This window comes from Ursus americanus, chromosome 3 (assembly GCF_024610735.1).
Source record: "Ursus americanus isolate L20-20 chromosome 3, mUrsAme1.1.p, whole genome shotgun sequence".
In the NCBI taxonomy this organism is placed as follows: Eukaryota; Metazoa; Chordata; class Mammalia; order Carnivora; family Ursidae; genus Ursus; species Ursus americanus.
The window spans coordinates 17,737,737-17,759,194 of NC_142129.1; the positions used below are offsets into that span (position 1 = coordinate 17,737,737).

Below are 21,458 nucleotides of genomic sequence, written 5' to 3' on the forward strand. Positions count from 1 at the left end.
GGCTTTGTAGATTTGTAGACTAGGATGATTTTCTCAACTCTCAGTCAGGACTTAAACTATGTATGCAGCAGTCATGATATACATGGTTGACATGTGATCCAATGGGTTTGAGAAAACCTGGATCCTAGTTCTGTTGGCCGCTAACCACCTGTGGGACACTATTCTGGATCAGTTTGCTCACCTATAAAATGAGGGGTTTGGACTAAGTGATTCTGAAAATTCGTCCCTGTTCTGATACATTCCCACTCACTTACCATTGTGACTGTGGCACCCGTCTGCCAGATGAGTGGCCAGCACCAGGGTGCTGGGTATGACTGGGGAATAATGCAAAACTCCCAGTCCTTCCTGGGACTTGGTTTTTATGAGTCGCTGTCCCCAGGTATCACTCAGTCCCCTTCGCTGCTGGGCTCCAAGTCCTCATGGCTTATCTGATTTCTGGCTTCCTTGGCCTAATCTACTCAGCCTTTCTCCCAGGCTGGCTTCTTAGAGCCCCGGTCTTCATTGATGGTTTCGTTTAGGGCCAGGAGCTGATCTAGAAATTCTGGGCTGGAGGAGGTGGGAGGAGGATACGGAGCCAAAGAGCTCTAAGGAAGTGAGTTGAGATTCTCCCGATGCCCCACATGGACAGTGGTGCCCACATTCAGGTCACGCACGAGGACAGACTGGCTGAGGTGCAGATGGGTTCCTAGTAGGAGCAGCTAAAAATAGTGGCAGTAGGGCGGCACTCAGAAGCAGTGACAGTATCCGTAAGTTAATTAAGAAACCTGCCAGTCAGGATGAGGGAGCTGGCCCATTTCCATTCAGATCAACACTGTGCCAGGTGAGCCTGGCCCATGTTTGTTGGTGGGGCCGAGCTCAGTCTCAGACTGAGAGAAAGCTCCCTGGAGTAGGCTTCATGTCAGATATTCAGAAAAATTCACTTCTCGCTGTTGCATGTGCTCTCAGGTGAGAGGACCCTTCAGTGGGGAGCTGTGTGAGGTGTCCATGTTGGTACCCAGTATCACAGCCTGTTTGTGTCATGCCCTCTACTTTGGATTTAGCCGGTCGAAGTGGTATGATATTTCATTTTGAATCTGGTCCTTGTAGGTCATTGTTCAGTTTTAGATGAACCAAGGGAAGGGCAGTAGACTTCTCAGTCCTCAGATGGTAAGAAAAAGGCAAAATGCAGGGGCAAGGTGCTAGCAAAAATGTGAGGGCAAGAAACGGGTTCTGAAGGCCAAAAAGAACATGCCTGCAGTACTGTGGGAAACATTTCTGGGCAGAAAGCCCCAGCAGGGATTCCAGTACAGTCACTTAGTAGTCCCCACTGTCCCTGAGTTGGAATACAGATCCGTGTCATCTTCTGTTGGTTAGGCCTGCAGTTGAGCGAAGCAACCCACTTACCTCTGTGCCGGGAAATCATGGTGGAAGAAAGTGTGTCATCGAGTGTAAAATCAACGAAAGTGCCATCCACTGGACCATGACATGGTTTCACCCCCCGCAGAACCAGCCCTTGAATTGTAACATGAGACACTTCCATGGGGACCTGGAGGGGTGAGCCACTGGGGAGAGCAGGCCTTTAAACTCCTGAGTCCTCGGCACCACCACACCTTCAGTTCTTCCATTTCCCGGCCTCCCTCCTCTTCTTTCCCACCCACCTCCTTCAGGAAGCCCTCCCTGCCTGCAGGAGACCCAAGCACTTATAAATGCAGCCCTCCCCACAGGACATCTTTCTTCATCCCTCCTTGGAATCATTTTTAGTCAGATTCCTGTCACCTCTTTTATTCTTTAATGTGTTAAGTGCCCTATCTGGGATCCCAGAGTGGTCACTGGTCTGGGAACACGTTTTAAGCTAATTATTGGAGGCTTAGTGACAGTTCACAGTGCCGGGCTAGTCATCTTTCAACGTTCAGGAGCAGGAGGCTCTGTTGTATTAAAACAATGGACTCTGGGGGCACTCAGCTGGCTCAGTCAGAACATGTGACTCTTGATCTCCGGGTTGTGGGCTCGAGCCCCACGTTGGGTGTAGAGATGACTTTAAAAAATCGTTAGGAAAAGACCGAAAAACAAACAACTAACTTTGGGTCTGGGGCTAACAGGGCCAGGACTTCACCCGGGGAAGGGGGTTGTCCCGGCCTGTGTCCTGCCTTATTCCCATGCTTCTGCTTGTGACTTGATCATTTCATGCCAAGACAATCATTTCTAATTCCTAAGCCTTGTGAGCCCACACTTCCACTTACATGGTGCATGATTTCCACCTAAAATTTAACATGACTGAGAAAAAGCCCCAAAGCTGAACTTAATAGGATATCTTTTAATGTCTACCCACCCTGGTCTGCCATTTCACGTTTATCCTTCTGCCCCCACCCCGATCCTCCCGACAGACACCTGCAGCACCTGCAGAAGACCCTCTGGTCAGTGAGGCTGTCCCAGCAGTGAAGTCACTTTTCCCAGACCGTCTTGGAAGACGTGTGCTTGGCTTGGTGGCCCAAGGCTCTCGGAACCCATCGTAGGAGCTCTGAGCATACCCCAAAAATTCTTTAGCGTGTGGCCCCAATGAGCAGAGTTGCTTAGGAAACTTGTTCTCAGCAGCTGGTTCTCAATCAGCAACTCAAGTGGCCCTCGGTCTTCTCCAGGACATCAGACACGAGGCACACTTTTATGCTCCAGGGAAGAAAACAAAACCGAGACGGTATCAGGAGGAGGGCGTGTAAACTTATGCAGGCGTGTGCAAGTTTCCTGCAGAGAAAACTTCTGGAAGATATTGGACCAGCTAGACCTCTGAGTTCATGGTGAGGAGATTCTATTCAACTCACCTCCAGTTGCCCTGACCAGCTCTCCTTCCTCCCACCCCTCCCTCTCCCGTTTGTAGTTTTCAGAGCTACTTAAATAAGCCCTTGATATCTTCTTTCCTTTCCTCAAACCCAAGTGACTCAGCCTGAGCCAGGCTGCTGCTTTGGTATTGGCAGTGTATCCCACCCCCCTTCCCAGTGCTCTGTACACCTTGATTCAACCCAGAGCGGATCTGTGGGAGGCTGGGGGACACCCATGAGGACTGACTCCTGGGACTGTCCAGTTGGCACAGACCAAAAGTCAAGTGACTAAGAAGCAGGTGACCCAAGGACACATGACCCCACTGAGCTCTAAGCTATTTTGCACTCGCACTCCTCTCCTCTGGCACCCTCTTTCCCTTCTTCCTCCGCTCTGACATTCGTTGAGTTTTTTCATCCTGCTGCAAAGCCTACTCAGAAAGAATGGCAAGGAACATTTTACTGAACACTCTCACTTGTCTCTCCCAGAAGTCTTCCTTGGCCCTTTTACGGACCCCGTTTATGGAAGAAGTTATTACAACATGGATGATGGCATGTTCGGGTTATTACATGTTCAGGTTATTACAACACGGATGATGGCAAAGGTAAGACCACCAGGGAGCTGCTCTGGTGAGCGGTGTGCTCATGAGAAGCTCTCCATCTAGCCCGGTACTAACTATTTTTTCTGTATTCCTGGTGTGCTGGTATCTGGGGCTCCCTGAGCAAGGAGTGGTGGCGCCCCCCAGGGCTGGCTAGTTCTTAGAGATAGCAGACAACGCCCCTGTGAGTGCGTCTTTCATATGCCAGCCAACCAACCAATCCAGAGCCTAAACCCTCAACCAGCCAAACCTGTACCGGCCAAAGCCCTACCTCCTGCCCTAATCGTTCCAGGGACGGATACAGGACAACGGGAGACAGCACCTGAGTCCCAGAGATCGCCAGAATTAGGCAAACTAGCCTAGGAAATGGCAGGGTTTTTATTGTACAGATTTCCTCACTGGTGCTGAGCAGGAAATTTCATATTGATCCTTTTTTTTTCCCCAGGGACATTTTATAACCGGCATAGAGGCCAAAGATCTTAGTTAAGCTCTGCTCCTCCCCGAGGGGCTCTGTCACTCTCTGAAATGGAGATTGAGATCTCCAAAGTTTTAGAGAAAAACCAGGTATGTGCCCACCCTCATGGCAATGACAGCAGCATCTCTTGCCTTGAGGGTCTGCCCAGTAAATGCTCAGCCCCAGGCTGTCCATCCTGGGCTTAGGCAGAGGAGCCCAGAACCTGGTCTTTCCAGACATTCCCTGTTGTTTTGTAGCCAGAACCTTGGGCGGGGAAAGGGGAGCCATTGAAGTCTACCTCTTTCTGGACAAGGACCTGGCCCAAGAGTTCAGAGTCACAAGTTAAAGACTGAGACAGACTGAATAAGCTTGGATCATTTGATTAAACCCAACTCTTGTTAATGGAGGACCGACTGTGTGTGCCAGACACTGTGTGATGGAGGCTGTGATGGAGCTCAATGGAGCCAAGTCATAAAGGATATCACAGACCATGCTAAGGGTCTTAGTTTTCCTGTATCCTCAGGGCACAGGACTCAGGAAGAGTTTTAAAGAGGGGAATGACATGACCAGATTTATGTTTTTAAGTTTATTCAGACTACTCTGCATAAAATCTTAGGATTGCTGACATAGAATTGAAAGAGGAACAATGAAGTTGGTTTAGATGAAGTTAATATATTTGCTAGCATTAGAGGGAATGGGACATGCAAAAAACATCTGTAGGAGGTGGATTTGACAGAACTTGGGAAGAATTGCATATGGCAGACCAAGCTCTGAGTTGAATGTTTGGTGGTTGGTGATGTCATTCACTGAGATGAGGAACGTGGATGAAGCAGTTCCCCTCTTTCTCTGGGCTTCGTTTTTTTCTATAGTTCTTTGCAGCTTTCATAATCTTGAGTTCTACTTCCCAGAAAGAAAATTTCTCAGTGAGAAGATGGGGGCAAAAAAAAGGGCAAAGTGATGTTTATACCAATGGGCCCCAAAGTCAGCCTTTGAACATTTTGCCAGGCTGGCATTCAGCAGAGGACTGAGGACATGTAGGTCTTGGCCAGAAACTACCCATGATGGCCACCTTGTGTGCTTCTTGAGAGAAGCATCTTTAAGATGTAGCCCAAGCTCCATTGCTACTGAGCCCCCTCAGTAGGGAAGATGAATACTGTGTGCAAGAAGTATTTAGGTCAAACTCCTACTAAGAGGGATTGAGCAAAGAAAAGGCCAGAGTCCAAAACCACTATTCTCTTCTTATAAAGCCAGTCATAAGGGAATTCCACACATGCCAAATTGTCTTAATCTGTTCGGGCAGTTATAATAAAAATACCATAGGCTGGGTGGCTTTAACAACAAACACTTATTTTTCAAGGTTCTGGGAGCTAGGACATCCAAGATCAATGTGCCGGCAGATTCAGTGTCTGGTGAGAGTCTGCTTCCTGGTTTGTAGATGGCCATCTTCTCTCTGTGTCCTCACATGGCAGATGGGTCAAGGGCGGTCTCTGGGGTCTCTTTTATAAGGGCGTTAATTCCATATATGAGGGCTCCACACTTATGACCTAATCACCTCCCGAAGTCCCCTTCTCCAAATACCATTACATTGGGCAGTAGAATTTAGCAAGAATTTTGGGGAGACCAGTCTATAGCACAGATGTTAGAAGGTGTCTGGTCCTGGGCTCCCACACCTCCCAGCTGCACCTGGTTCATAAAGAGGAGCCGGTGTTTGCATTAGCGTGGGGAGGACATGTAGGGGCTAGGGAGTGTCGTCAGTCCCGGACTCCCACCAGCCCCGCTGCAGTCAAGCCCTGGAGGGCAGAGGAGCTTCGAAGGAGCCTAGTGCCAGACACACCTGGGTGAGTACAACATCGGGGATGGTGCAGTGATGGCCAATCACGGGCACCCTCCTTGATGGCTGGGCCCCAATTTGAGCGTCTGATGGAGGTGGTATGTGGGAAGGACAGATGCTGACTCTGCTTTGTCCGTGGCCCAACAACCACAGCTGCTACCCCTGGAGACATTTTCTGGTGACTCAGACGCCCAGCCCTCCTTCTTCCTTAAGATGTTCATAACAAGTGTGAATTTCAGTCCCAAAATGCAGGTGGGCCAAAAGGAAACATGTTGATTTTTATTGTGAACCCCCATTCTATTGGGCTGGTAGACATTCAACCTTATGGTTGGGGCTGTCCCCCTTTTCTGGAGTTTGTGGCTAAATTTGGGAGTACTTGGGTGGTGCAAAGGCTTAGGGGAGGACCCCATCTGGCCCCAAGTCACCTGTGCTCACAGGTGTCCCCCGAGTGTCCATTGTAGGTCTAGCCCATGTTCGTCAATTCGTGTGTGTCCCGCTAAGAAGGCCTTGTCTTTCAGACCTATGGGCTGGCTTGACCACCGTTGAGTCTCTGCTTCAGTGTCCTGGGGGTGCCATCTGTGGTCCAAGTAGCAGGGCATCATACTGTTGGTTCTTCTCTGGGGTCTTGTTGGCTTCTTGCTGGTCTCTCCCCCAGGAAATGGGGCACAGCCACCTGTTGGAGACCCCTTGCTTCTCCATTTCCCCTCACCAGTGACTCTCTTGGCTACCTGCCTGCTGAAATCCTTCCCTGCATAAATGGTGACTATTTTTGCCAGAGGAACTTAGCACTATTATTATTTCTAAAACATTATTCTTCCACGGTGTCTTCCTCATAAATTTCTGTGTCCCCACAAAGAAGGGAGACACTGGGCTCTGCCCCCACACAAACTGTGCCTCGCAGAGTCACTCCCCAGGGAGAGCTAGCTGAGATTGGACAGTGGGCAAAGGTATCTCCCCCCTCCTCCTGGTACTGTGCCTGCCCCTGATTAGAGCACTGAGTTCTCCCCAACTAGGGGCCCAATGGCACTTTTCTTGAATTTGGATTAGCCTCTGAGCATCTCACCCAAGTGGGGATGCTTTCCCTGTAGACTTCGGAGCAGAAAATGTACACTGCGTCCTGCCCCTGGTCTCCAGCCACATCTGCTTCCTCAGTCATTGATCTATCCCTGGGCCTCAGACGCCTGGCATGGTGGGGGCGTGGGGTTAGCTGGGTCTAGAATCTTGTTGGACCTCATGGCTCCTGCCTCTGCTCCTCCTGGTCTCCTGAGACCTTCACAAGCACACCTCACTTTCACACTTCTGGCTGAGAGTTCTGGGTTTATGGGTCAAGTCTCCCATGAAATGTCAATAAATCCTAGAAGACAGCCAAAAAGGACACTTATGGGCTCTAAATCCTAAAGAGCGATCTTAGAGCTACACCTTGCTCGCTTGAGCTTTGCTGTGGGCTCAGATGCCTCCCCTGAGCTCAGTTCCTGCATTCAGCCCCCCTGACCCTTTGGAGGGCACTGGGGCCCCTCGGTCTCGCCTGCCTCAGGTAGAGATGCCCCTGCCTGCTGGACGTGACAGCCGCCCAGTGCCAGCCAGGGCTGCTGGTGCTTTTGTAAAAATCCCTCTGTTCTAGAGGCAGACCCCCGGCAGGTGCTTTTGGAACTGCCCATTCCCTCTTCAGGAAGAGGGTCAGTTCTTTAAGAAATTCCAAGTCTGGCATAGGGGGCTTCACATTCACCCTCCATACCCCTCTGTTTCAAGGACTCTCCTGTGAATCGGAAATTCCTCGAACGTCCATACCACCTGCTTTCTTCATCCTGCTGCAGACCCTGGGTCTGCCCAAGCCATTTAGTGTTCTGTGGGCCCCTCCCCTACACGGCCTGGAGGGGCACCCTGAACCCCCCCGCCTCCGAGAGGCTCCAGGTCCCCAGGATGCTGCCCTGACAGTGCAAAACACTCTGCCAGCTAAGCTGAACTCCTGTTGGCCGGGGTGGGGGGGAGGTCGGCAGCAGATAATCACCTTCCAGGCTTGCACTCAGTAGGGGAGGTCCGGGTGGAAAGCACTTCTGGAAAGCCAGTGAAGCATACGAAGCGGACACTTGGCTGTTGTCCTCTTCCTGACGGCGTGGCTGTTTCCCTGCTGCAATAGCACAGAATTTGCGTGGGAAAACTTGCGGGGCTCCTCCACACAGGACACTCCCTTTCATAGGAACAGTGGGGAGCACCTCCCTCCTTCCTGCGCCTTCCTCCTGCCTTTCTTCCCTTTTGTTTAGAAAAACTGCCCTTTCCCCATTCTGTGTGCCTCCCAGAGAGCAGCCAGTGGCAGGACCCTGTCTCACCCCCAGTCCCTGTGGGCTGCCTGCAGAGATGGACAAGTAACCCAGGCTGAGCCGATCAGATCTTGTCCCCTTGGAATTTGACTTCTGAATGATGGCACGAGGAAGAGAAGGTAGGTGGAGTCACCTGACGGTACTACTCTGAAAGAGAAAGTCCCTGGGTTCCTGTCCCCTGAGTCACTCTTGCTATCCTTCCCAATGCCTGCTTGTTCAAGTCTTCACTCGCTGAGCTACCAGTCTTTTTCAAATAAATGCCCATTTCTTGCTTAAGTGGGTCAGAGCCAGTTTCTGTGGCTTGTGCCTAAAAAGGCTAACTCATGTTTTCTGGTTTACATCGATCAGGCCTCCTGTGATTTCCCGGATCCTCGAATGGCCAGACGGTAACAGAATGAGTCATGGGTCTCCGAGAAGGACTCCGGAATATTGTCCCCTGGGTACACAGGCCACAAGGTGATACAGAAGGCTGACAACTGGCACTCAGGTCCAGGTGAAAGGTCAGATGGGGCACTCCAAGAGACAGCTTCAAGGTGAGGGGAGTCTGTAAGTCTAGGACCTCGCATGGCAGACGTTTCTGTGCATAGAAATCCATCAGCCTTTCACTGGTCCCTCTCGTCCAGCCTACTGAAGCCCACCCTCCCCTCTTAGCCTCCCCCTGCTCCCTGGCCCAGCATGGGGACGCACAGTGCACTCTAAGAAAGAGCTGGAATCACAAAGACACCAAAGCTGGCTGCAGGACCTCTTCCTGTTGAGAAGAGGGAGCTTACAGCAGCAGCAATCAAACTCTGGCAATCCATTGTCCAACTCTGGAATCTACCTGATCCTATTAGAGTAGAGGTTTTCAACCCTACTGTCCATAAGCTGGTTCAGATCTTGGTTCCATGGTTGGCAGCCCCCAGGTCAGTTCCATCCCACCGAGGTGTCCAGTCCCAGCTCCCAGAACCCCACTGCATAGTCTTCCCTCGGCCCTGCTTATCCAAGAAGGGCTTGGACACTGAAAGACAAAGATAAGCTGTAGGGTGAGAGGAAGCATTTTGTTACAGGAGCATGTAGAGAAAAGGGTTATATTATGACTTCTGGTAACTGGCCCTGAAATCCTGCCTGTGGTCTACAGGAGTGAACTCAAAGAAAAGTGTGTAGTATGTAGAGCTCTGGAAGAGAAAAGCAGGATTCCACTGAAGAGGAGGAAATGGGGTTTTTAAAAAAGTACTTAGGTATACTCTGTTTAAATGATTTATTTAAATCATACTTACATTATACAATTAAAGATGAAAAAGGATACGCCAAAGACTTTCAAAGTGGAGTGATTAAAAATCAAGTTTTTCGACCGGTGTTCTAGAGCAGGAGTCCGCATACTTTTTCTGTGAAGAGACAGTTAGCAAATTGTTTTAGGCTTTGGGACTGTCACAACTATTCAGCTCTGCTGTTGTGATACAAAAGCACCTTTAGAGAGTATCTGAGTGAATGGGCATGGATATGTTCCAATAGAACTCTAGTTATACCAATAGGCAGTGGGCCAGACTTGGCCTGAGTCACTTTTTATAAACTGAGATTCAATTAAGCATGAGTGTGGGAATTATTTAGACCATGAAGTCATAAATCAAAAGCCACAATCCACTTGAGGTGGCTTTCCCAAGCTGCACTTTTCAAATTTGAAGTAAGTATTTTGTGAATCCAAGCCTAAAAGTCTACAACTCCAATTTCTGGTTAAAAAAAAAAAAAAAAGTCAGGGTTCAGTAAAGACATAGAAAACCCACCCTCCACGGTAAAGGTTGGCTTCTTGACCTTTCAGATCAAGAGTATATGAAATTAGGTATTCACTTGAGTAAAGCATTTCATAGACAAGTAGCCTGGAAATTGCTTCCCCAATGCTCTCTTGGATTACTTTTGCCACATTTTAGGCAATCAATTCTGTTGTGTAAAAATATGTTGAGGTTGTTAGCATTAGGATAGATGTTTAAGTTATTTTTAATGCTCTTGAAATTTAACAATCATTATTAGTTGAAGATTTAAAAATTAGCAAACATTGTGCAAGTAATTCTAGAAGAAGATCTATGACTGAAGATAAAATTGTTAAGTTTATGGATTGTTCTTATGTTCTCAAATGATAGAAAACCCAAATCAGATTGGTTTAAACCAAAAGAGAAGTTGCTAGGAGAAGTGTGTGGCTTAATATATAGATTCAATATCACCGGGACCCAGTCTCTCTGCATCTTAGCTCTGTTCTCCATGCTGGCTTCCTTTGCAGGCTCTATAAAGTCATGAGACGGCTGCCGACACCTACAGAGCAGCATCCCCTAGGTTCAAGTCCAGTGAGAAAGAGAACACCTCTCTTCCCAAAGTCCCAGTAAGTCTCATGGCCTCTCATTGGCTCTAGCTGGGTCCCATGCCTCTGGCTAGCCCAAGGCTGTGGCCAGGGGTTTGCAGGGCTCCCGACTGGCCCTCACCCTCATCCAGGCATCCATGGGGCAGAGAAAACTCTGCTTGAACCATGTGGACTGCTTGCTGTGGATCACAATGGTTCACTGAGGATAATGAGGGAAGGCTAGATGGGTTCTGAATGGCAAAACCAAGAGTTACACCTTTGGTTTTGTTTGACCTTCTCTTGAGAAACTCTGTTGACCTCCTTCATTCTTGGTGTCAGGTGTGATTTGCCTCACAGCTGTCTCTTGGCATATTCCTTCCTACAATAGCCAACTTCCAATTTATCTGCAGTGATGCAAATGTCCAGGTCAAACCTTCCTGCATAGCCTACTCCACATACAAAATGGCACACCCAGTGGGGCCACCGGGCATTATATATGGAAAGGCCCAGTGCCTTTCTCCTTCCAAAGTACCTGGGGCCTGAAGAGCTGCTTCAAATTTGGAATTAGATGCTTAGGCGTGAAAATGTAATGGAAGAGTTTTCATGTCTTCATGTGTCTGAGGAAAGATCTTGGGTTCCCAGAGAGGCCCCATATTCTTAAATACCTCTCATTGTCTGAGCTAATTATTAGAACTTGATTTCCATAACGAAACACAAGGGTTATAAATGATCATGTGTAAATGTGCTGTGTATAGAGAACCTCAAGCTGGTGTATGGGATGGTGTATGGGATGGAGGATGATTCCAGCAGGCAAGGGAGGGCAAGGCCACCAGCTGGGGCAGCTGAGACTGTGGAAGAATTGTGGAATACTACAGTCGCTTTAGAGTAAGAGATGGCAGCAGAAGCCAGGCCAGGCCAATGATGAGTGGAGGGACCATAGTCTGTAGAAGTGACTTCTGAGGGGTGGAAAGTAGAGGAAAAGAAGAAGTGGTGGCTTGGCTCCTCCTCTGAGCTGCTGAGGGAGGTGGGGACTGCATGAACAGCAGCAGTGGCCACAAGCCAAATGACTTATGCAAGGAACCATGTGAGACAAAGAGTGTCAGGCCCAGAGGAGAAGACTTAAAGAGTGAGGAAGGTTCTGGAACATACTGTATAGGCAGCTAAACAAAGTGGGTAACAGGAGACCGTCTTTCTGTTTTACCTCAGTTGTGTAGCTAAACATTTTACCTCATACATGGGGGAGTTTAACTGTACGCCTAAACAAGCAGCAGGGAGAGGCATAGCCAAGAAAGGCAGGACCTTCAATGTGGGGGAGGACAGAGTTTTTGAGAAGTCAACTTCTTCCATGTTATCCCAGAAGGTGACGGGGAAAAGACATGTCCAACATGAGCCCAATTTTGTCTGTGTGCCCAGATCTGTGAGGGTAGGGGTTGTGGTAGGCGGCAGAGGTAGCCCCCCACTCTGGCCCACACCCACTGGGCCTTCCTGGAGCAATGAAGCCCGTGCTGCTCGCTGCAGTGATCCGTGTGAACAGTGGCACCTGATGTCTATCTTCACCTCATAATTTGCCCATCTGGGAACTGCACATTTAGTGTGTTCAACAGAGGTGGGAACCCATGTCCCCCCAAAGCTAAGCAGTCTCACTTTCACTCCTGAGGTGAACTCGGGGCCCCTGGGTGCCATTTGTAGAGGACCCATGTTTGCCTTCAGGGGTAGTGTGGGGAAGGCCACTCTGTGACCGCGCTCCCTGGGCCATCTCCCCCGGAGCCTCGTCCTTTACATCTTCAGACCCAAAGGCCATATTTCCGAGAGGATCTCCTTGGCCTCTGCAGACTGTGGAAAAGACTGTCTGGGCTTGACTGTCAGCTCCTACGTGGGTTATGAATCTTGAACGAAGAGCCTAACAGGCCCATCAACATCTCGATTTCTTAATCTATAAAAGAAGAATGGGAATGTTAATTTGTGGTGAATGTTATGTAAGGTAACACAAAAAAGGTGTAGCACAGTGTACACAGCTAAGTATTTGGTAAGATCATCCACTTACTGCTGGCTTTCCTGTCATAGCCCCAATCAGGTCTCTCCCATCCCTTGTCAAACATCTCTTTGCTGTGTTTTTCAGGGCTTCCTCTTGGACCAGTTCCCACCGATGTCTGTGTGCATTCCACCGTGTGTTTCCTGAACCTTAGGACCCAGTGCCACCCATTCCAGAACATTCTACCACCAGGAATAGCTGGTACTTGGCTGGCTTTGGACTTCACGGAGGGGGGGGGGGTTATTCAGAGTTTTTGAGGAGGGCCCTGTGCAGACTAAGAGCAAGAGACACCTTCCCGGACTTCTCTCTCCGAAAGAGGGGGTTATTAGAAGTTTCTGGGTGTTAGGGAGAGAGACGCCTAAGGATTAGAAGCATTTTTTCTCAGGTTCTCACCTGAGGGTTTTGCTCCACCAATGCACCTTGGCAATTTCTTCCAGATCAACAGTAATGCCCTTTGTTTCATGATGACTTCATTATTGCATCTCAGAGGCCAGGCTGGTCAGACTATATCTTCAGTGATTTCCTGTCCAGCTCAACTAGTCATTAAGAATCAGCTTTAAAAAACTGCAAAGCCTGTGTGTGCAGCCCAGGGCCTCACCCTCACCCCCCTCCTGTCCTGCCTCTTGGAATCAGGCCTCTAGAAAGTGCTCTCATGCCACTCCCAAAAGGCTGCACCTGATTTGTTTCCATAGTGTCATAGAGGATCATTAACTTCTCTACACTTTCTCAAACTTATTAAATTATGAAACATTTGCTGCACCTGAGTGCACCTTGGTCTCCCGTGGTGATTGGAGGGGGCCGGAAGGGAAGTCTGGAAGCCCCACCCTCCCCAGAGCCAGCCCAGTCCAGGATCCCTGTCCTTTTCTCTCCCTTACGGTTTTGGCAGGCAGTGAGACGTTAATCTCTTTCAACTGGAGTGGGTTCACTTCGTTTCCATCCTGAGACGAGGCCAACAGGAGCTGACCTTGGTTGCCATGAGCTCTGCCATCACCAGCTGTGAGCACCTGGACCCTGTGGTGAGTGCTGCTGAAAGATAGGGGAAGAGAGGAGGGGGGCAGGCAGAATGGAAGAAAGGTCTGGAAGGGGTCCCGGTGCCCTAATTCATTATTCGTGCTCAGGACGCGTGGCTCACACTCTGGAGAAGACTTTAGACTATTAGACAGGTGTGCAGCTGCCCTCCTCACTTCCCCATCATGAGCCAAAGATTCCTCCCTGAGTGCTAAACTTGGTGAGTAAATTCTAAAGCAACAAGGAAGAGCTGGAAGATCCTTTTAGTTTTACCTTTAGTCACGATTGGTCTCTGCTGACTATAAATACCTAAATATTTGTTTTCCAGATATCTCAATGTTATGATTTCTTTGATCAGAAGGACTTTCTAAAACAAAGCAAAGGGAAAGAGAGAGGGCATTGGAGAGAGAGAGAGAGAGAGAGAGAGAGAGAGAGAGAGAGAGAACTAATATTTACCAAACAACCAATACACCCCAGGCACTTTCTGTGTTTTAGTTTCTTCCTTCCAAGTCAACGATGCAGAAGCTTCTGTTCCTGGATGAGGAACCTGAGGCCCAGAGAAGTACAGTGACAGTAACCCCTTGGGAGGCTTCTCCGGCCAGTCCTTGAGCCCTGGCCCCACCACCTTCCCAACCGATTTTTGAGCCCCTAAAAATAGCAGGGGCTCCTCTGCACTGGCAGCCCCAGGGTCCTGTGGGATGGGTGTCACCCACCAAGCCGGGCTGGCCCCCCCAGCTGTCCTCTGGGGCCCTGCTGCCAGACCCTGCCTGCTGATGCTCAGCCCTCTGGAGAAGAGGTCCCGGCCGTCTTTTCCAGGAACTCATGGGAGGCACTTGAGAGGTCTCTCTTCTTTTCTCTTCAGAATTCTTTCTGCCCCTACTGTCATGGATACAAAACAAAACTGAACTAAACAAAAGTCTTGGGAAATCAATCAGAGACTTCCACATTTTGCTTTACCAGAGGCCACTTCAGGGAGAGTGGCGGGTCCGGGCCTGTACCCATCCCCCTGTCAGTGGTCTGTCCGCTCTTCATTCTCAGCACCCACTCTTCTGACATGGTTTTGGTTTCACATGCATGTTGCTCTGCTAGAAACTTTGAGGAACATTAACAAGGGGGAGACAGCTTCCTGACCCTGAAATTTATGGCCTAAGCTAGGGGAACGCAGGGTACACAGAAAAGTTTCTGGTACAAGAGAGAAAACGGTAAATTACATAACAGAGAGACATAGGGTGCTGGGAGTTACTGGGGAAAAAAATGATGTGGGTGTGGGGAGGTCAGAAGAGGTGGTGGGGAGGACTCATTGAGCTCTTGCAAGTGGGAAGGGGAAGCAGGGGCCTCAAGTGGGGCACACAGGGAAAGCCAAGGCGCTGACACAGGATCATGGAGGCCGCATTTGAAGAAACCTCAACACAACACCATTGGCTAGGGCCAGGTCGATGGGAGTGTTAGGAAACAGACCTAGAGGGCCAGGCGGGGGACTGGAAGCTGCGTGGGGTGTGAGTGGAGTCAGATGGGTAAGGGGCCCCTCTTTCTCCCGGGAACTCCGTTGCTGTCCCCATACCCGAGTGTCCTCCTGCCCTGGCCTGTCAGCCCCAGGCAGTCGGGCTCTGCACGCATTTACATCTGCACGCTACGTGCATTCATTCGGTCCACACTGAACACAGGTGTTGGCTGCTCGAGAAGCTGGGACTCCACAGAAGAGTCAGGCACGGTCAACGCCCTAGGAACTCCCAGCCCAGCAGAAGAGATGGCTATAGTAACGTCCCTTAGGATAACCACGCTGTGAGGAGAGCTTCGGCGGGTGTAAACACAGGGCCCGTGGGAGCCCCTCTGAGGGCAGCTATCCCATTCTGGAGCCAGGACCCCAGGTACCTGTCTGGGAGGGAAAGCTGCCCATTTTCTGACTTTGGAGTTGGCCCCAACCCCCCTCCACAAAGCTGCCTCCACGCAAAGGGCTTCAGGCAAAGCAGCCACTCCCCCTCGCGTGACCCCACACTGCACACGCAGGCCCTACTCAAGATGGGTCATTTAGAAAACCACTGGTCTTTTGAGTCTGGACTTAGAAATCCCAGACTGGCTAACCGTTCTCCCTCTGTCCCATTGCCTCTTGCCGCTTGCAGGCCATCCATCTACCCAGTTGAAATCAAGTTGAAATCCACTTGATTCCTCTTAAAATGCCCGGGTGTGACCTTCTCTTTCTCCCAGCAGAGGGGTGACGATGTGCTCAACTGTCACGATGATGGCCAAGGCAGGAAGAAGGCTGGGCAGGCCAGGAGCTCCAGCAGCGGCCAGCCGATCTATAGCATCCTGGATGTCCCACCGTGGTACCTCTGCATCCTCATGGGGATCCAGGTAATGCCAGCCAGCAAGCCCTGGGTCCAAAGAGGCTCTGTCTCAAAAGCCACACTGATCACACCCACGCCGAATTAGCCAAGATCCAAACCTTTGATTACTGATATTCTGATCTTCCATATAGTTGACCTTCAGGGGAACTCAAAGCTCCTCATCTCTCTTTCTCTCAGGGGTGTGTGTGTGGGGGGTGGAATTAGGGGAGGATTCTCCCTCGTGCTAAGCTGATAGGTCACATCAAGGACACCAACTGCATCAATTTCAGTTTATTTGATTTGCAACAACTAAAAAATGTGATAACCGGGGCTTGGGGAGTTTGGGGAAACAAGCACTGTCAAACCGTTGCATCGGAACATTATTTGATGCAACCTTTCTGGATGACCGTTGGTGGTTTCTATCAACATGTAAATCATATGCCCTTTAACCCAGCCCCCAGTGCTTAAGAATTTCTCTGTTGATACACTGGCAAGACTTGTTGAGATAAGTACAAAGATGTTCTTATAACATTATTGGCAATAGTAATGTCAAAGCACACAACAAACAAATAAGCAAAAGCCTGGAAACAACCCAAAATCCTTCAAAGGGAACAAGTGGAACAAATTGTGACACACCCAAACAGATGACTTTCGTATGCAGCTGTTAAAAAGAGAAAGTTATATTTATCTTGCAGTTAGGGAATATTCCCCAATATATAGAATGTGACAAAAGCAAAGTGAGTATGTATATACTGTTACCTGTTGTGTGTTAAAAACAGAGAGAGAGAAATGTAGAAACAAGTATATGTAGTAATTTGGGGTTTTGAAGGATTCCTAAGAAACGAATAAAGATATTTAGCTTTGGGAAGAAGAACCAAGAAAGGGGAAGTGGCTTCCCACTTTCGCTTTCTATTTTGTAACTTTCTGTAACATGAATTTTCCAGACTCATAGATGTATTTCTTCTAATTTTACAAAATGTTCAATGTGGAATATCAGAGATGGGATACACTTTTTGTTTACTTCTTAGTGCTTTTCTATAAAGCAAGAGAAGCCAATGTCATACTCCTTACAAAATATTACTGTGAGCCAGTAAAATGCATAATATAGATAATGTAGCTCTATAACCACCGACTCAGAAAACTGTAAGGACATATTTTTGAATTTAAAAAATTCAAGTTTCTGCTGTCAAGTTTCCCAACCCCATTTGTTGAAGAGACCGGTTTTCTCCCATTGAATATTCTTTCTAGTTTTTCAAAGATTAATTGACATGTAGCTGTGGGTTTATTTCTGGGTTTTCTATTCTGTTCCATTGATCTGTGTGCTCATTTTTGTGCCAGTACCACACTGTTTTGATTACTACACTTTGTAATATAAGTTGAAGTCTGGAGTCGTGATGCCTCTAGCTTTGCTTTTCTTTCTTTCTTATTCTTTTTTTTTTTTTTTAAGTGAGAGGGGGGAAAGGGACAGCGGGAGAGGGAGAGAGAATCTTAAGCAGGCTCCACGCCCAGGGCAGAGCCCAATGCAGAGCTCCATCTCATGACCCTAAGAATCATGCCCTGAGCCAAAATCAAGACTCGGACACTCAATCGAATGAGCCACCCAGGGGCCCCTCCAGCATTGCTTTACATTTTCAAGATTGCTTTGGCTATTCAATACAAATTTTAGGATTGGTTGTTCTAGTTCTGTGAAAAATACTGTTGGTATTTTGATAGGGATTGCATTAAATACGTAGATTGCTTTGGGTAGTATAGACATTTTAATGATATCTGTTCTTCCTATCCATGAGCATGAAATGTCTTTCCATTTTTTTGTGTCCTCTTCAATTTCTTTCATCAGTGTTTTATAGTTTTCAGAGTATAGGTCTTTCACCTCTTTGGTTAGGTTTATTCCTGGTATGTTATTACTTTTGGTGCAATTGTAAATGAGATTGTTTTCTTAATTTCTCTTTCTGCTGCTTCACTATTGGTGTATAGAAATGCAACAGATTTCTGTACGTTGATTTTGTATCCTGTGACTTTACCGAATTTGTTTATCAGTTCTGGTAGTTTTTTTGGTGGAGACTTTCAGGTTTTCATGGTATCACGTCATCTGCACATAGTGCAAGTTTTACTTCTTCCTTGCCAATTTGGATGCATTTTATTTCTTTTTGTTGTCTGATTGCTGTGGCTAGGACTTGCAGTACTATGTTGAATAAAAGTAGTGAGAGTGGACATCCTTGTCTTGTTCCTGACCTTAGGAGAAAAACCCTGTTTTTCTCCACTGAGGATGGTATTAGCTGTGGGTTTTTCACATATGGTCTTTATTATGTTGAGGTATGTTCCCTCTAAACCTACTTTGTTGAGGTTTGGGGTTTTTTTTTTTTTTTTATCATGAATGCATGTTGTACTTTGTCAAATGCTTTTTCTGCATCCATTGAAATGATCATATCGTTCTTATCCTTTCTCTTATTGATGTGATGTATCACATTCACTGACTTGGGAATATTGAATCACCATTGCAACCCAGGAATAAATCCCACTTGATCATGGTGAATGCTTTTTTTAATGTATTGTTGAATTCAGTTTCCTAGTATTTTATTGAGGATTTTTACACCTATGTTCATCAGGGATATTGGCCTTTAGTGTTTCTTTTTAGTGGTGTCTTCATCTTGCTTTGGTATCAGGATAATGCTGGCCTCATAGAATGAATTTGGAAGTTTTCCTTCCTTTTCTATTTTTTGGAATAGTTAACGAATAACAGGTGTTAACTCTTCTTTAAATGTTTGTTAAAATTCACCTGTGAAGCCACCTGGCCCTGAACTTTTGTTTGTTGGGAGTTTTTTTGTTTACTGACTCAATTTCTTTGCTGGTTATCAGTCTGTTCAAATTTTCTATTTCTTCCAGTTTCAGTTTTAGTATTTTGTTTTTCCAGGAATTTATCCATTTCTTCCAGGTTGCCCAATTTGTTGGCATATAGTTTTTCATAATATTCTGTTGCAATTATTTATATTTCTGTAGTGTTGGTTGTTATTCATCCTCTCTCATTTGTGATTCTGTTTATTTGAGAACTTTCTCTTTTCTTTTTGTTAAGTCTGGCCTGTGGTGTATCAATATTATTGATTTTTTTCAAAGAACCAGCTCCTGGTTTCATTGATCTGTTGTATTATTCTTTTAGGTTTTCATTTATTTCTGCTCTAATCTTTGTTATTTCATTTTTTCTGCTGGTTTTAGAATTTGTTTGTTGTTCTTTTTCTAGCTCCTTTAGGAGTAAGGTTAGATTATTTATTTGAGATTTTTCTTGCTTCTTGAGATAGGCCTGTATTGCTATAAACTCCCCTCTTAGAACTGCTTTTGCTGAATCCCAAAGGTTTCGGATTTTGTGTTTTTATTTTCATTTGTTTCCATGTACTTCTTTTTTCTTCTTTTATTTCCTGGTTGACCCATTCACTGTTTAGTAGCATGTTATTTAATCTCCAAAGTGTTTGAGATCTTTCCAGATTTTTTCTTGTGGTTGACTTCCAGTTTCATAATGTTGTGGTCAGGAAAGATGCATGTTAGGACTTTGGTCTTCTTGAATTTGTTAAGGCTTGTTTTGTGGGCTGATATGTGAGCTATTCTGGAGAATGTTTCATGTGCACTTGAAAAGAATGTGTATTCTGCTGTTTTAGGATGGAATGTTCTGAATATATCTGTTAAATTCATCTGTTTCAGTGTGTCATTGAAACCCATTATTTCCCTGTTGATTTTCTACTTAGATGATCTGTCTATGGATGTAAGTGGGGTGTTAAAGGCCCCTACTATTATTGTATCACTATTGATTAGTTCCTTTAGGTTTGTTACTAACTGTTTATATGTATTTGGGTGCTCCCACATTTACAATTGTTGTATCTTCTTGTTGGATTGTCGCCTTTATTATTATATAGTGTCTTTCTTTGTCTCTTGTTTCGGTCTTTGTTTTGAAGTCTATTTTGCCTGAAATAAGTACTGCTACTTGGCTTTCTTTTTTTTGGTAAGATTTATTTATTTACTTGAGAGAGAGTGTGTGTGAGCAGGGGGAGGGACAGAGGGAGAGAATCCTCAAGCACACTTCCCCCTGAGTGTGGAGCCCAGTGCGGGGCTCGATCTCATAACCCTGAGACCATGACCTGAGCTGAAACTAAGAGTCAGATGCTTAACTGACTGAGCCACCCAGGTATCCCCCCTCCCGCTTTCTTTTGATATCCCTTTGCATGATAGATATTTCTCCATCCCATCACTTTCAATCTGCAGGTGTCTTTAGGTCTAACATGAGTCTCTTGTAAGCAGCATATAGATGAGTCTTTTTTTTCAATCCATTCTGACACCCTATGTATTTTGATTGAAGTGTTTAGTCCATTTACATTCAAAGTAATTATTGATAGATATGTATTTATTGCCATTTTATTACTTGTTTTGTGGTTGTTTCTGAAGATTTTTTCTGCTCCTTTCTTGTTTTTCTGTCTGCCATATTTTGCTGATTTTCTTTAGTGATATATTTGAATTTATTTCTCTTTATTCTTTGCATGTTTATTAGTGGCTTTTGATATATGGTTGCCATTAGGTTTGTATATAATCTCTTCTACAAATAGCAGTCTATATTAGGTTGGTGGCTGTTTAAGTTTAAACCCATTCTTTTCTCCTCTCCTCCCATGTTTTAGGTATATATTATTATATTTTATATTTTCATGTGTGAGTTCCTTGACTGATTTTTTACAGAAATATTCATTGTTACTGTTTTTGTGTTTCCTGCCTTTTACTGTCACTTTTGGTCTCTCCTTTCCACTCAAAGTGTCTACTTTAATATTTCTTGCAGGGCTGATTTAGTCATCATGAACTCCTTTAGTTTTTGTTTGTGTAGGAAACGCTTTATCTCTCCTTCTATTTCTGAGTGATAGTCTTCCTGGATAGAGTATTCTTGGCTGCAGATTTTTCCCATTCAGCACTTTGAATAGATCATGCCACTCCCCTCTGGCTTGCAAAGTTTCTGTTGAAAAATCTCCCACTAGCCTTATGGGTTTTCCGTTGTAAGTTAGTGATTTCTTTTGTCTTGCCACTTTTAAGATTTTTTCTTTATCACTATATTTTGTAAGTTTAATTACACTATACCTTGGTATGGGTCTGCTTTTGTTGATTGTCAGGAGTTCTCTGTGCCTCCTGGATCTAGATGTCTGTTTCCTTCCTCAGATTAGGAACATTTTCAGCTATTATTTCTTCAAATGCATTTTCTGCCCCCTTTTCTCTCTTCTTCTTCTTCTGGGACTCCTATAATATGTTATTAAATTTGATGGAGTCACTGAGTTCTCTAAGTCTGTTCTCATTTTGTGTAATTTTTTTCTCTTTTGTTCAGCTTGATTGCTTTCCTTGACTCTGTCTTCAAGGTCAATCATTTGTTCCTCTTCTTCTTCTATCCTGTTATTCATCTCATCAAGTGAGCTCCTCATTTGTTTACGGAGCCCTTATATCTCTGCTGTGTTATTCCTTATCTCTGTGTTAAGGGTCTCACTCATGTCTTTCACTATTTTCTAAAGTCTGGTGAATATCCTTATGATCATTGCTTTATATTCTCTATCAAGCATGTTACTTATAGCTGTTTTGCTTAGCTTTCTGGCCATGGCCTTGTCCTGTTCTTTCTTTTGGGATTAATTTCTCTGTCTCCCCATTTTGTCTGCCTCTCTGTGTCTATTTCTGTGTGTTAAGAAAGTCAGCTATCACTTTTGCTCTTGAAAGTAGTGATTTTATGAAGAGGAGGTCCTGAGTGCCCTGCAATGCAGTGTCCCCTGTTCACCAGGACCTAGCAC

General features: G+C 46.3%; 1 protein-coding gene across 4 annotated transcripts in view; it reads left to right on the forward strand.

The window, feature by feature from the left end:
- The first annotated feature begins 7,701 nt into the window (after positions 1-7,701).
- Positions 7,702-21,458, forward strand: part of LOC123788922 (solute carrier family 23 member 1-like) — a 58,233-nt gene continuing 44,476 nt past the window's right edge. The window contains exons 1-5 of one of the 4 annotated variants that reach the window (XM_045792592.2): positions 7,702-8,110; positions 8,340-8,524; positions 12,419-12,532; positions 13,218-13,347; positions 15,545-15,691. In XM_045792592.2, coding sequence (XP_045648548.2) covers positions 13,306-13,347; positions 15,545-15,691 — 189 coding nt within the window. In that variant the 5' untranslated portion in view covers positions 7,702-8,110; positions 8,340-8,524; positions 12,419-12,532; positions 13,218-13,305. Of the gene's footprint in view, positions 8,111-8,339; positions 8,525-10,259; positions 10,342-12,418; positions 12,533-12,904; positions 13,348-15,544; positions 15,692-21,458 lie in introns of those variants that run through there. The other 3 variants (XM_087860807.1, XM_087860806.1, XM_045792593.2) reach the window with 3 other exon arrangements.